The sequence below is a fragment of the Poeciliopsis prolifica genome, unplaced genomic scaffold (assembly GCF_027474105.1).
Source record: "Poeciliopsis prolifica strain line A6 unplaced genomic scaffold, Auburn_PproV2 SCAFFOLD039, whole genome shotgun sequence".
NCBI classification, from domain to species: Eukaryota; Metazoa; Chordata; class Actinopteri; order Cyprinodontiformes; family Poeciliidae; genus Poeciliopsis; species Poeciliopsis prolifica.
This window is the reverse complement of record NW_026562414.1, coordinates 2,015,881-2,029,509: the sequence shown is the minus strand read 5'-3', so window position 1 is coordinate 2,029,509 and position 13,629 is coordinate 2,015,881. Positions and strand designations below refer to the sequence as shown.

General features: G+C 38.6%; 1 protein-coding gene across 1 annotated transcript in view; it reads right to left on the bottom strand.

The window, feature by feature from the left end:
• Positions 1–1,996, bottom strand: part of si:dkey-174m14.3 (uncharacterized protein LOC563117 homolog) — a 33,521-nt gene extending 31,525 nt beyond the window's left edge. The window contains exon 1 of the mRNA XM_055054473.1: positions 1,100–1,996. Coding sequence (XP_054910448.1) covers positions 1,100–1,996 — 897 coding nt within the window. The remainder of the gene's footprint in view (positions 1–1,099) is intronic.
• Between the last annotated feature and the right edge of the window lie 11,633 nt (positions 1,997–13,629).

The window sequence follows — 13,629 nt, the reverse complement described above, 5'->3', positions numbered from 1 at the left end:
AATGCTTGTTTGTGGGGCAGCAAAATAAAAAATGAAAAAAGGTGTTTGTGAGTTGATGACAGTTTATTTTTGCATTACACCTTTAAGTGGTGTAATGTAAAACTTGCTAACGTCCTTCTAAAAACTCTGCTGTGTAATAATAACTTCAGGCCAAAGCAGCACATAGAGCTCCAAAATTATAATTTAGTAATAAAACAAAATCTATAGAACTGCATGTATTCCAAATTCTTACACAAATATAACTAAAAAAAAAAACTTTTAAACTCCAGAATAAAATCCAGTGAAAACTGCTGAGGAATAGCAGACTAGACAGCCATTGGTCACGCAATTCACAAATTTGACCTTTCTGCTAATGAAGCAAGAAGAAAGACATTGTTAAGCGAAAGCTATGAGAAACCATGCTTGCAATTTGCCACAAACCTTGAAGAAAAGCTGCAAAAGACTTCAGACTGGGAACGTCAGACAGACAGTGCTACAATTCAATGTTTTAGTTCAAGAATATTCATGTTAAAATAGCCTCACAGTACAGATCTATATTAAAATGAGAACTATGGACAAGTCTTGAATAATTCTTCTGTGACACACTGACTTTGAAGTCTGCTCTTCTTTCCCTAAAATGTCCTTTTTGTTAGTCTGACACACAAAATCCTATCATCTGCACTTATGTTTGAAGCTTAAAACTCAACATGGGAACAAATTCAAAGGGATAAACAAAGGTTCTTGTTTATCTCCCACATTTGCAAGACAATGTGGGGGACAATAAACTATGCTCAGTTATGCAAACTTAAAAAAGCAGCACTGTAATTATCTCCATTATAATTTCATATTTATTTGTTTTACTAATTTATTGTTTAATTTATTTGCCTCTTGCTCTGTTGCAGGCTGTGTTATGTGCTCTGTGCATTTTGCTATGTATTATTCCAAGCTTTATATTAGAGCAGAGGAACCCCATAAAAATGAAGAATGGCCACTTTGTGTCATTAAAAGTGTTAATTAATTCAGACATCACTTTAAACTTCATGAGAAACAATTTCCTCTGCTAATGACATGTTCAGAGGCCTTCCCTTCATTAAAGACTGGGATGAGTTTCATCACTCACCATGTTGATGCCCCTGGGCAGAGAGACAGATCTGTAGGGGCATCTCGGGAAGTCGTGACGAAGCTCCAGAACAGGAATCTTCATTTTATACCCTTGACAAAACTCCGGAGGAGGCGGAAACAAAGTTTTATCATCGATCACCAGCAGAGGTGGTGACTCTGCTTTCATCTCCAGGTTCTGGGGCCCGTCGTCCCTCCGGACAGAGTCGATGTCCGTCTCCAGATACATTTTCTGTGATGAGTCGAGGGAAGTCTCATCTTCTGAGGTTTTCTGCTCAGCTAAAGGGTTTTGCTTCTGGGCCATTGATCGGGGCAGCCTGGGGCTCAGCACTTGCTTCCGGTTTTCGGGCAGATTTGGGAATATGGGGATGACTCCAGATGGAGGCACTAGTTTCCCAAATGCCTGCAGGTTGTTTCGGTTCAGCACGTTGGACGTTACCTCATCCAGGAACTGTGAAAACTTCCGCTTGGCTTTGATCCTCTCCGTCAGCACCGTCTCTGATTTCACAGTTTGTGTACACCCCCTCCCAAGGTGTAGTTCTTTGTGGCAGCAGCCCTCTCCCTCCTCTGCCTGTGGACGATCTGTTCCACTGGATGGAGCTACAGTAAACTCTCTCCACCCTCTCTCCCCTCTGAGTCGAGCTTGAAAAGCCTCCTGGCTCTGTCTCTTGATGGAGCTGTGCAGCAGGCAGGTAACTCCTGAGCTCCAGCTGTGCAGACTGCATGTGTCCTCACTGCTGCTGCTGCATGCTGGACTGCTGCTGGGGCTTGACGACCGGCTGGTAGAGAACTGGTTGGATGACTGACCTATCACGTCTTCCACAAAAACCCGATCATCACTGAACATTGTGCTAGAAGAGGCCCAGGATTGCTGTGACTCCTGGTCCAGCTTAGCCATGACTCCCTGGCAGTCTGTGACTGGTTCCATGCATTAGCTCAACTGTGGTCTTAACTGATGCATCCTCTATTTAAGTCTAACAATCAGGTGACACACGGTTCAGTGGATTGCTCGAATTGTAGAGTTCTACCCTAATCTGGTTTCACTATTGTGCAAGCCTGACCTAAAAGTGGCCCAATGCATTTCACTCTAGGCTGAACAGATGGCATCCTTCAGTGCCAGGCCAACCCCCTGCTATCTCAGGCAAGGACAGTCATATTTTTAAGCCCCTGCTAAACAAAATGAAAGCCGAAGTTCAGAAGAAGTTTCAGGTTATCTTATCTTGAGCATCCATACAATTTTTTTCCAAGTGAGCAGTGCTACTTTTAATTAGACTGTTTATTGATAGAATGAACAAACCCTTTTCAGCTTTTTCCAGGTCAGTGAACCTAGACAAGCATTGATCCTACAGTGCACATGGCATCAGACACGCATATATGCACACAGACTAATGGAAAGGCTCATTGAGTCATAGAGTGCCCTCATCAATATCTCTCATTGATAATAATAATAATAATAATAATAATAATAATAATAATAATAATAATAATAATAATAATAAAAATGTCCCTGGGAATCATTTTTAAGATTTGCGTCATGATGTTCTTTGGATGCAAAAGCAATTTAACTTCAGTTTTATGGTTGCACTATTGTAGTTTATTAGTTACACTATGTGTTAAGAAACAGAGCATAAAACATAGAGGAGCTGCTCTCAACACAATTCTCAATCAGCAGATTAAAAGAAACAAAAATAAAAAATAGAGCTATAATAATAATAACAACAACAAAGGAGAGAACTTACAAATAGGATCTCTAGAAGTACAAGAGAGCCAGCAGGAGAAATAGACAGAGGAATGGGAGAAAGCAGCATTAAATTGAGAATGACTGGATTCAGGCGAGGAAATCAGGTGACTGGGAAAAGATGTGGAAGGAACAAAAACTGGCAGGCCTTGGGAGGGTGACTGATTAACACCAATGGGTTGCACTGACACTCAAAGAAACGGCAAAATGAGAGGGAAAGAACAAAACTGATCTAAAAGAACTAAAACACGATTAGAACATAAGAATAAACAGGAAGACTGAACACAAAGACATGAGCAGATACGGCAACACTTTGTGAACAATAATAAATCCAGAGGAACAGAATAAGGAAAAATCTAATGAATGTAATAAAAACACAAACAAAAAAACAAAAATTAAACATTAAAAATGAAACATCCTGTTATAAATATTTGCATTAAGTGTTGTGCAAACAACTATCACAACTGTTATCTCATATCCATGCCATAACTACAAAATATTTGTATGAAACTTAGAGTGCAGCCTCAATAACAGGCTCAATTAGAAAGAAGACAATGATTTAGATAATAGTAAAAGAAGTGTTGAACAACATAACATTACGCTTTGCTGCCCAGCGTCTCCATTCTATCCTCCCCATGTCATAAATTTGTTTGTGAAAGATCCAAAAGCAGAAAGGGGGCAAGATGCAGTCAACAGAAGTCTTCACTGGCAGTGAATAAACTCCCTTCCTAAATGAGATCTCAGGTTGAACACAGGGAACATTACCTAAACAAACAGCAGCATGATGGAAGGACCTAGAAAAAGCTGAAAGGGAGTATGTATAAAAAGAGGTGTGATTGCAAAATAGGAACCAGCAGCTGCAAGAAGCAGGAGTCTAAATGCTGAGTGAAACCGAAGGAGCAGCACAGAATGAGTTCAGGGGGAAGTGTGTGTTTGCTGTGATGCCAATGAAGTTTTTATTATTATTACTATTATTATTATTAATTAGAACGGAATAATTACTTTTCAACATCCATTGATTGTGTCTACCTACTTATCCATGTAAGGTAATTTGGCGAGAGGTGGGATACATCCCTGGTTAATATGACAGCACAAGACATGTAACACACACAGCTGTGCACACACTTTCTCACTCCTATCATTTAGCCATTCAACTCAACAGTCATGTTTTTGGGCAATAGAAGGAAGCAGAGGACGATCTGGAGAGTTCTCATGCGTGCACAGTGAAAAAAATTCAAGAATAACAGCAGCAAGTTAAAGGTAACTGGAGAAATAAGAAGTGTGCAACTGAGCAGGATAATTAAAAGAAAGACCATTTCTTTTAAAAAGTATATTATTTTTCTAATGGGGACATTGTTTATGTTATTTTAATTTCTTCTGATAAATATCTATCTCTTTTCCTGTAGAAGAAACATTTCTTGACGAAGAATAAATAAATAATTAAATCTGCCAGGAATATGAATCATTTTGGATTTCGCTAAATTTGAACTGACTGTGATGCTGAAAAATGAAGTTCCTCTTCATGTTAAGCTTTCCAGAAGACAGGTGATGGTGTTAAGCCAAAACAGACTGTTTTTTCAATCAATAACTTTGTCCATCTTGAACCAAACCTCGCTTGACAGAGAAAGAATCCCCAGAGTATGTTGCTGCCACCACCATTTATCAAATTGTTCTTTCAGTAAGGTTCAGTGTAATGAGTGTGCCTACTAGTTAATGGAACTATGGGCACAAGTTTAAGTTATATTTGATAAAATCATAAGACATTTTCCCTCAATGGGATCTTTGCCAGTCCTGGATGTTTTCTTTGAAAGAAATAAATTTAATCTGGCAGCCATTCTTGTTTGTCTGGACAAATCAGAAATACAGGAGCTTTTTGTCACATAATTGCTTCTTCGGAGTCACTCTCAGCATCCCTATTGTCTCTCTAACCAGTTTCATTCTCACCTTTTGATCAGTATTGAAGAAATGTCTGGTTTTACTAACATCAATCCGGTCCAATATTTTCCCCAAATATTGATGACAGCCCTCAATATGGCACCCACTGTACACTGCTGTGGAAATTATCCTCTTCTCCTGATTGATAGATTTTAACAGTAATGTCATTTTTTTATCCTTTACAGCTTTTGCTGAAATATGCTAATGAGAAAATTAATGAGGTATTTGATGAAAGTCCTGCAAGGACAGCAGAATTTTAATTTGGGTTAATCAAATTTGCTATAATTGATTGGGGGTGTGAACTCAAGACTGAAACTGAATCAAAAAGTGATTCAGTAAAGTGTTAGGTTAGGAGTGTGCATATTTATGCAACAGGGGTTTTTGAACAGTTCTATTTTTAATCTTCTTTTTGCTCCAATACATGTGTTTACTATAATTGTACAGGATTGCATTATACAGTATGAGGGAAAATATTTATCAAAGACTGTTTTTTTTTTTTACATCCCATGAAATGGATATTTTAACACATTTATTAGAACCGCAATAAATCTGATGTTTTAAAAGAAATAATATTTAAATACAATATTAGCTTCACAGGTAATATTTTAATAACTAATGACAATTTTAGCTTCTACTAATATACCTAATTATGGAATTCCAAATGGTTATCCTCTCATCCTACTGATATGGGTGCTGTAAATTAATGTTCAGACACGCATTGAATGCAGAGTGCATGTTGACTGAGCTTGGAAAGCATGATTACTGTTAGATTTGCTCTACAACATTACATCATATTACCGATCATTCCTCCCAACTCCAAATTCAATCATTTTCTGACTGCTGCGAATCATTCCGAACCATGAAGACAGCTTTTCCTATGATGAAACCTGTATTCATATGGGCATAGTGTCGCTTTAGTGTTCATCAATATTCAGGCGGTTGCATAACTGCATCAATAACACCTCTCTTAGTCTGCCTGCTTGGGAAGAGAGGAGCGAGAGATCGAGATTGGCAAGTGAGCCGTGGCAGTATGGCAGAAATAAAATACCACACACTGAGAGGGATCTGGGGACCCTCAAAGTGAGCCCGCAACTCAAAGTCTATGTTCAATATAATAGGATGGAAATTTAATAAGTTAAACACAAGGGAAAAGAACTCTGTTCCAACTTCTTGGTCTTCTTTAGTGGGTTGATTGTCCAGATGATTATTCTAAAACGTGATGTCTTAATGTTAAATGCCTTCAGATTGTCCTGCTTTCATGCAGACTTTTCCTGAGAGAACGACCTGGATCAGATGGGGACAATGTACCATACAGCACATCGTGCCATGTAGGAGTTGGACTCTTTCGGTCTCCAGGGGTATCATTAGCTCTGCATCCAATATGTGGGGGTTTAAGCCATGGCTCGGGGGCCTGTTGTGCGCATGCGCTGCCCCAGATTGGGCCCCACACCCTGCCTACTGCACCAGTCTGTCCGACTCACCCCTGGGACCTCCCTGTCTGGCACCACGGAGAAGCGCCAAGCCTTCCGCTCACTCATGTCTCTATATCCTTTCCCCTCGTTCCCATCGCTGTTTCTGCTCCTTCTCCCAGCGCGCTGCATTGTGCTCCCATTTTCCACCATTTTCCCTCTTCACAGACAGGGTCGCGCTTCTTTTATGATGAATGTCTTTAATAATCTCTTTTCAATCTCAGGAGGAGGAGAGGGGTGGGAGCCAATTTAGAGGTATCACCCTGACGGGAGAGACTGTCAGCCCGTGGCTGCCCAGAGGTAATGGTGCTGAAATGGATTCCTGCTACAAGCGAAGAGGTGGAGATAATTGGTGATGCTTGCCTGCTTGGTGGTTGCACTTTGCTTTTCCCTCAGAGGCCAGCAGTGTGGCTCCGCGGGCTGGTCTGAACCCAAGCGTGGGCCACGTTCTGCACCTCTAGCTAAAGCTGCAGAGCACACTAAATGCCAAATCGGATCAGCTCCGGCTATAAAGTAGTATGACTGTGTGCTGCTCAGCTGTCAGCTGTTACTATGGCAGAATGTGTCGTCTCTGCTCCCCGGTCTGTCCTCACAGCCTCCTGCTACATGCTGAATGGACAAGAAGGTACACATGGTTCTTCTTAGAAATGAGGAGTCCAGCTGCACAAACGTGTGGTTCGCACATCAGTTTGGAAACTTATTCACTTTTACATTTACATTTTGTCACGTTGCAAACACAAACAGTAATATATTTTTGTGGGATTTTGAGTAATAGAAAAGAAAAATGTGTGTTTTTAAGTTTTTGCAAACAAAACTCCATGATGTGTGCATCGGTTTTCAGCCTGAGTAAACACACAGAGAACCAAATTTGCTTCAAGTGCATCTGCAAGCTTTTTGTTGTTCTCTGCCAGCTTTGGATATTTTGATCTTCTTAAACAAAAGATCAAAGATCAGAGATCAGATTGAAAACATTTATGATCAGTAGTTTTCAATTAGTCCAAAGTCTTTTGTTGGCTCTATCATGTTTTTTAACCAGGTTTTTAGCCAGGATTTTTAACTGTGACCCTGCTGAAGAAAAGCAGTCCCTCAACATGATGTCGCCTCCACTGTGTTTTGTGTTGCGTATAGTGCTTTAGGGTGATGTGCCACCGGAACAGATTACATTTATCTGGTCCGGTGGCACTTTTACTGAGGTGGACATTTTTATGGCATTATCTTTAAATAGTGGCTTTATTTTTTGCCACAGTTGCATTACCAGGTTTTTGGAAATGCATTTTAACTGCTAAATTGAAGTTAAAAAATATACTTTATTCACCATTAAAAACTATCTTTGCACAACCTTGGAACCGAGCAGTTTTAATATTATCTTCATTTTTTGGTGTACAGCCAATACATTGGGATTAAGTATTTCAGGTATTTTCAGGTGGCAATTTTATTGGAATATTATAGATACAGTGTACCAAAAACATCATAAATGGGTGATTTTTCATGACAATTGAACCACGATTAGCTTGGGATCCCACTGTACATGTGGTGATGAGCTGTTGAGGACATTTGGTTGGATTAGATTTTATTTGTGGGTATCAAAGTAAAGAAAGATGAAGGCAAATGCTTGAAAATATTTTTCAGAATTTTATGAGTAAAGAATAGAAAAAGCCAGTATATCTTTTCCCCTCTATAAGTATACACAACCATGTGTTGGTCTGTCACATAAAATTATCATAAAAAACAAAAACAAAATTGATGTTGTACGTGTTGCTGTGACAAATGTGAAAATGTTCAACTGTTGACTACTTGTGCAAGCCACTGTCTGACAGAGACAAAAGGTATGCCAGGAATAATTTTTTAGAATAGGAACACAAAGGAATCTTTTATTTCCTTTCAGCACCGTTTAATGTTTTTTTCAATGCAAGCTGACATTTTGTGTCAGTGAATTAATAGCTCAGTGGAGAACATCGGGAAGCCCAATCAGCCTTCTTCAGGAACACGAACAGCGTGATTGATTTCAGATTGCTAGAAGCCTCTCCTGAGAGTCACTTAACCTGTTCTCATTTTCACATCTGCATGCCGGATGTTCACGTTTGCGAGGGGGTGGGCGGGTGGTGGGCTTACACACCAACTGGGCCTTGTTTCTGAACCGAGTCCATCAATAATGGCTTACAGGTGTGCTGGTGAAAAACCGAGATAAGAACAGAGTGTCGACGTGGCGTCACTAATCCATCTTGTGCCGAGACCCCTCGCCAATGCCTCCGGACCTGTCGCTTGGCTTTCAGACAGTCACGCTGTGCAAATCAAATGAGAACTGGCCAAATTGAATGAGAGCCAGTGAGTGTGAGGATAACTTTCCACAGAAAATACTTTTAGATGTGCAATAATATTTGCGAGACAGCAATTACCGAAGCACATAAACTGCAATCTGTAACTATAGACTGTCGTGTGTGATCACCACACAGACAAATCATTGTATGGTTTAATCTTGACAACTTCTGTATCTGACAACAGATGACAGGAATGTAAACGTGTTTGTTTCTTTTTTTTTTCTTCTCAATCAGCTACGAAGCAGATGAGTTTGAAGTGAATGCAACGATGATGTGTCTATAGAATACAGAGGAGGGGAACAGCTGACCTCAATACATGTCATTACAGCACAGTATTCAGTCAACACAGCCTGTCACATCACTTACAGCGCTCCAACAACTGAGTCTCACAACAAATGGTGGGTGAGGCATCGTGCAGCAGATTAACTGAGCTGTTTCCATGAGCGCTAACCATCTTCACAACTCAGAGAGTTTGAGGAAATGGGCGATCTGCAGCAGAGAATCCAACTCCAGTAACATGAGGCAGGAAAGAAGAACAATGTTTTCATTTTAGATTTTTTTTTCAAGCAAAGTTTACAGTCTTGGATTTCACACACTCCTCTACTTCACAAATTGTGCACTTTTTACCCGTCTAATGGTCTTAAGTTAAAAATAGCCAGCAGCATGAGCACATGAAGCAAAATGAATACGTTGATTAATGACTTTTTTATATTCCTGAAATGCGTTAGTGAGATTTTAGAAGAAACCATTTCACAGTTTTTGATAACCAAATAGAGTTATGTACAATTTTTTGCATTCGTTTGATTAAAACAGTAAATTGCAGCTCTAGCTGTTTATTTAAGGGCAACTTGCTGCAAGGTGAACCTCCATTTCAGCTCCATATCTTTTTTGTACACTCTGTTCCACTTTTGCTCTGGAGTTTTGGATCACACAATCATCTAACCAGAGTGGCTTGTTGTGTTTGCTCTGAAACTACATACGTATAAGCTAGTCTTAAGGCTTTCTTCTTGCCAGTGCTCAGCAAAGGCAACATTCAAGGAGTGGCTCTCCTATCAATATTTTCTCACCACTGTTATGAACCTCTGCTGCTCCTCCAAAGTTACCATGGGCCTCATTTCTGCTTTTATGATCAGTATTCTACTAGATTTGCACAACTTAAGATAGTTTTTTTCCCCCCAACCATTCTCCTTTCCAAAGTACTAAAAACTCAGTCGGACGGAGTTGAAAGTATATGCAAAAAATACTTATTCTAGTCTTGCCACTGATTCCTTGTTGGATTAAGATCAGGGCGACGGAGCCGTCCTAACATTTGAGCATGCTTAGATCTAAAGCATGCCAATAAATGTCCACTGATGATGACTCTGTCACCATTATGTTTCACTTTGAGTTTTGGTGTGTAATGTGAATTATTATATCTTTTTTTGTTGTTGTTTTTTCTTTCTCAGAAAGTTGAGCTCTGTCTAACTGGAACATCTGGCTTTTTCAAATTCCAATAAAAACTTAGCTTTCTTGCAACAATAAAAGTCCTCTTGGACAGATGTATGGCGTACAAAACTAATTGTGTCATGAGTGGATGGCGGCTCTTTTTAACTAATTAAACGACTTGTGACTGTAATTGGTTGCACTGGATTATGTAAGGGGATGTCAGAGCAAAGGGAATTATTTCCAAAAACCTTTGAAAACCATGAAACATTAAACTTCCACTTCTCTGATATTTTCTAACAAAAAGCATGATAGTTTCTGGTTGTTACGAAACAAGATGCAAAGAAAAGTTCTATATACATAAAAGACAGTTTTGCAATTAAAGCCAGTTACCATCTGGACTTCTCCAAGGCAGGATGTTTGCATGCGCCTTCTGAACAAACAAGCTTTAAAATAAGCCGTGGTTTTTCCAAACACAGACATCACCAAGCGCATCATCAATCTTAAAAAACAAGCATTTCATCTGCACCTTTTCCTTACTTTTTAGCAACTGTTTTAGGTAATCCATCTACTGTATGTCTCATTAGTCACTCTATGTTAACTTAGGAAAACAAAACAAAGAAATGTAATGTTCTCTTTTGTTTTACACTAATGCATCTTAAATTGGGTGTACTTCATTTGAAGACACAAATAAGAATAACTTAGAACGGGATATAGAGACACTTAATTATGCTAAATGGCTGTCCCTCGCATATTCACTTTGGGCATTCAGGCACCGATGTCTTTCTGATGGTCCAAATAAATTACTTTCAGAAAATATTCTGAAACACCCAACCAAGAAAACATATTTAGAGCAAATTGCTTGTCAAGAAGATAAATGCAGCAGAGAGTCAGTGCATGGTTATTTTCCTCTAACTTTTCCTGTGGCATCCTCACACACACACCTACACACACACACACACACACACACACACACCTACACACACACCCACACCCCCCCCACACACCACACACACACACACACACACACACACACACACAAAGAGTGCCAATTATAGTAACTGTATGATCAGGTTTCTTATACTGAGCCCCATGCTACCTTTGCCTCTAATCCTTTGTTATTAATTATATCTTCAACGAGCCTACACAGTTCTGGTGGTGTCAGCAGTGAGTATCCATGGGAACAGTAGGCTGGTCGCAGCGTGCAGCAGTGCACGCGCTCTGCATCCTGACAGGCTTGATGCAGAGATGCTCCGCTGACAAGATGAGCAACTCAGTAGCAGAAAGTCAGCGAGAAAAACATGATGGAAAACAAGTAGCATGCAGAAATCCAGTGTCCTCATTTGATAGGTACAGTTACTTAAAAAAGGTCAGACTTGACAAATTTCACACAATTGGAACAAATATGATGCAGCACCTCAGTTCATGATAATGCTAAATGATCCACCTAAGCTTCATGTTTCTTACTACAGATGTATTACTGTTAGATGTTACACCTTTTCCACATTGTTGCACATTCTGTTAATAAAACTTGCAACAACAGCTTGTTCTGCATCTCATGATCTCCCTGAGGTACTATCACATATTTACAAAAAATAAGCTAATAGCTGTTATTTAAAAAGGAAAAATTCTGCGCAAGGTTTTAACAACAGAGATGCAAGAAATGTGTTTATTTATAAATATAAAATTGAACACGCACGCACAACAGTGAGTGCAGTACTTAAAGCACAAAATCTATCATAATCAAAAAAATTGCACACGTACATCCCAAGGTTTATTGTTTTTTTCCTATTCATTTATCTGCAAATAATAACCTGCATGTCATTGCTTTACTCTAAAATTGCAAAAATAAAATACTCCTTAACTGATCTTTACCAACAATCATATTTCTAGTTATAAATAACTCACATCAAACACGGAGCCCAGAGCTAATCTCTAGATTCTCTTTCAGCAAACGAAGGACAGCTCATTAACTTCCAATTAGACCTTAATGTTCAGTGAGAAGAAGTTATTTGTGTTGTATTGCCCTTGCTGCACTTGGCAGGGATATTAATGAGGCAGCAAAATGAGCCTAGAAGGAATTAGATTAAAACTGGAAAAAAAAAAAAATTCCTCAAAGCATGCGAAAACTGTTAGAAGTGATTTTTGTGTTAATAGTTCCTTGCTGTCGTTCAGAAAATGCAAATATTCCTTGTGGGTTTTCATCTTTTCTCTGTGTGATGCCTGTTAATTAAGCAGGAGCACCTCTTCCTGGCTCGTAAAGTCACACGTGTACAACACGACAGTCTTCTGCAGCACAAAGTAAACAGAAACATAAAGAATACAGATAAGATCAATTGCTAATATACATTGGAGAATACTGAATTCGATCATTTGAACTAAATTTATCAAGCAAATAACGTTCTATCAAAGTGGAGAATGTGTGGGGGGGAAAAAATGGGAGTAATTGCTGCTACCTAGTGCCATCTATTTGTGAGACGGCATAATACAACCAGAAGAAGAAACTGTTTTGAAGTGAAGAAACTAAAATGAAAGTTTTCTTTCTACCGTTTTAAAACAATAAAGCTTTTTACGTCTCTGTCTCTCCAACACAGCATCATGCTGCCACCTCTAGAATGACTTCAGTTATGTTACAATAGAACAATATTTTCCAAACCATGCAGAAACTTCACATTTTTATTACTATTATTATTGTTTCCCCCTATTTACCTTATAGTTAGCATTGCAAATTGTTGACTTAGGTTGTTTAGTATGTGACTAAAACAACGTTTGAGCAAACATAAAAGTCATACAGCGCCAACTAACGGTGAAATGACAAACAACTAGTTGTAGCAAACCTGAGGATGTGAGATCAGTAGGAGTAAAAGTGGAGAACTGCAGCTACATACCGCCACCTACTGGTGAATCAAGATACACACAACTAGTGGAAGGAATTTAGCTTTTAAAACATTCAGATATATAGAAGTTGTTAATGTTTCCCTCAGTGGGCACAGACACTGGAACCATTTTTTATAGATGAGACAAAGTAGATTTCAACAATTTTTCATATACTTTTTGTTTTTTAATAGGATTATTATCTAAATTAAGTTGTGTCTTTCACATCTTCTCATTGTGCCAGAAGATATTGAGAAGTCTCCTTCCTGCAGCCAATATATTTTTCTTCACTGATCTATTCCACTTAAATTTGTTTATTTCTTGTAAGACTCTTCAGAAAGCCTACTGGCATCGTTAAGCCAGGACAGGAAAAACAGTCAGGAGTTTCTAAAAGAAATCAGCTAAAACTTCCACCACTTGCTACCAATTTTCTATGTATAAGAGCAGAAAATGTCTAAAATTTGCTCCAAATCTGCTTTATCTGTAGTAGGTTAAAATGCAGTGAGTATCATATAAAAAATTATATTTATATTAATTGTTTAGAATTTAATTTCAATAAAAGTAACAAAGAAACCAAAATAAAACATGCTTGTACAGTAATTTAAATTGATTTATCCCATAACAAATTTATTCTGTTTTTTTCTTATTTATTAAACTTAAATATCAGAACATCAAATCTATTCTATAGAAGATAATATCAAATGATTATTTCATTTAATAAGGGGGAAAAAACATACACATATTAACTAACCTAAAATTATAAATGTAGCAGCAC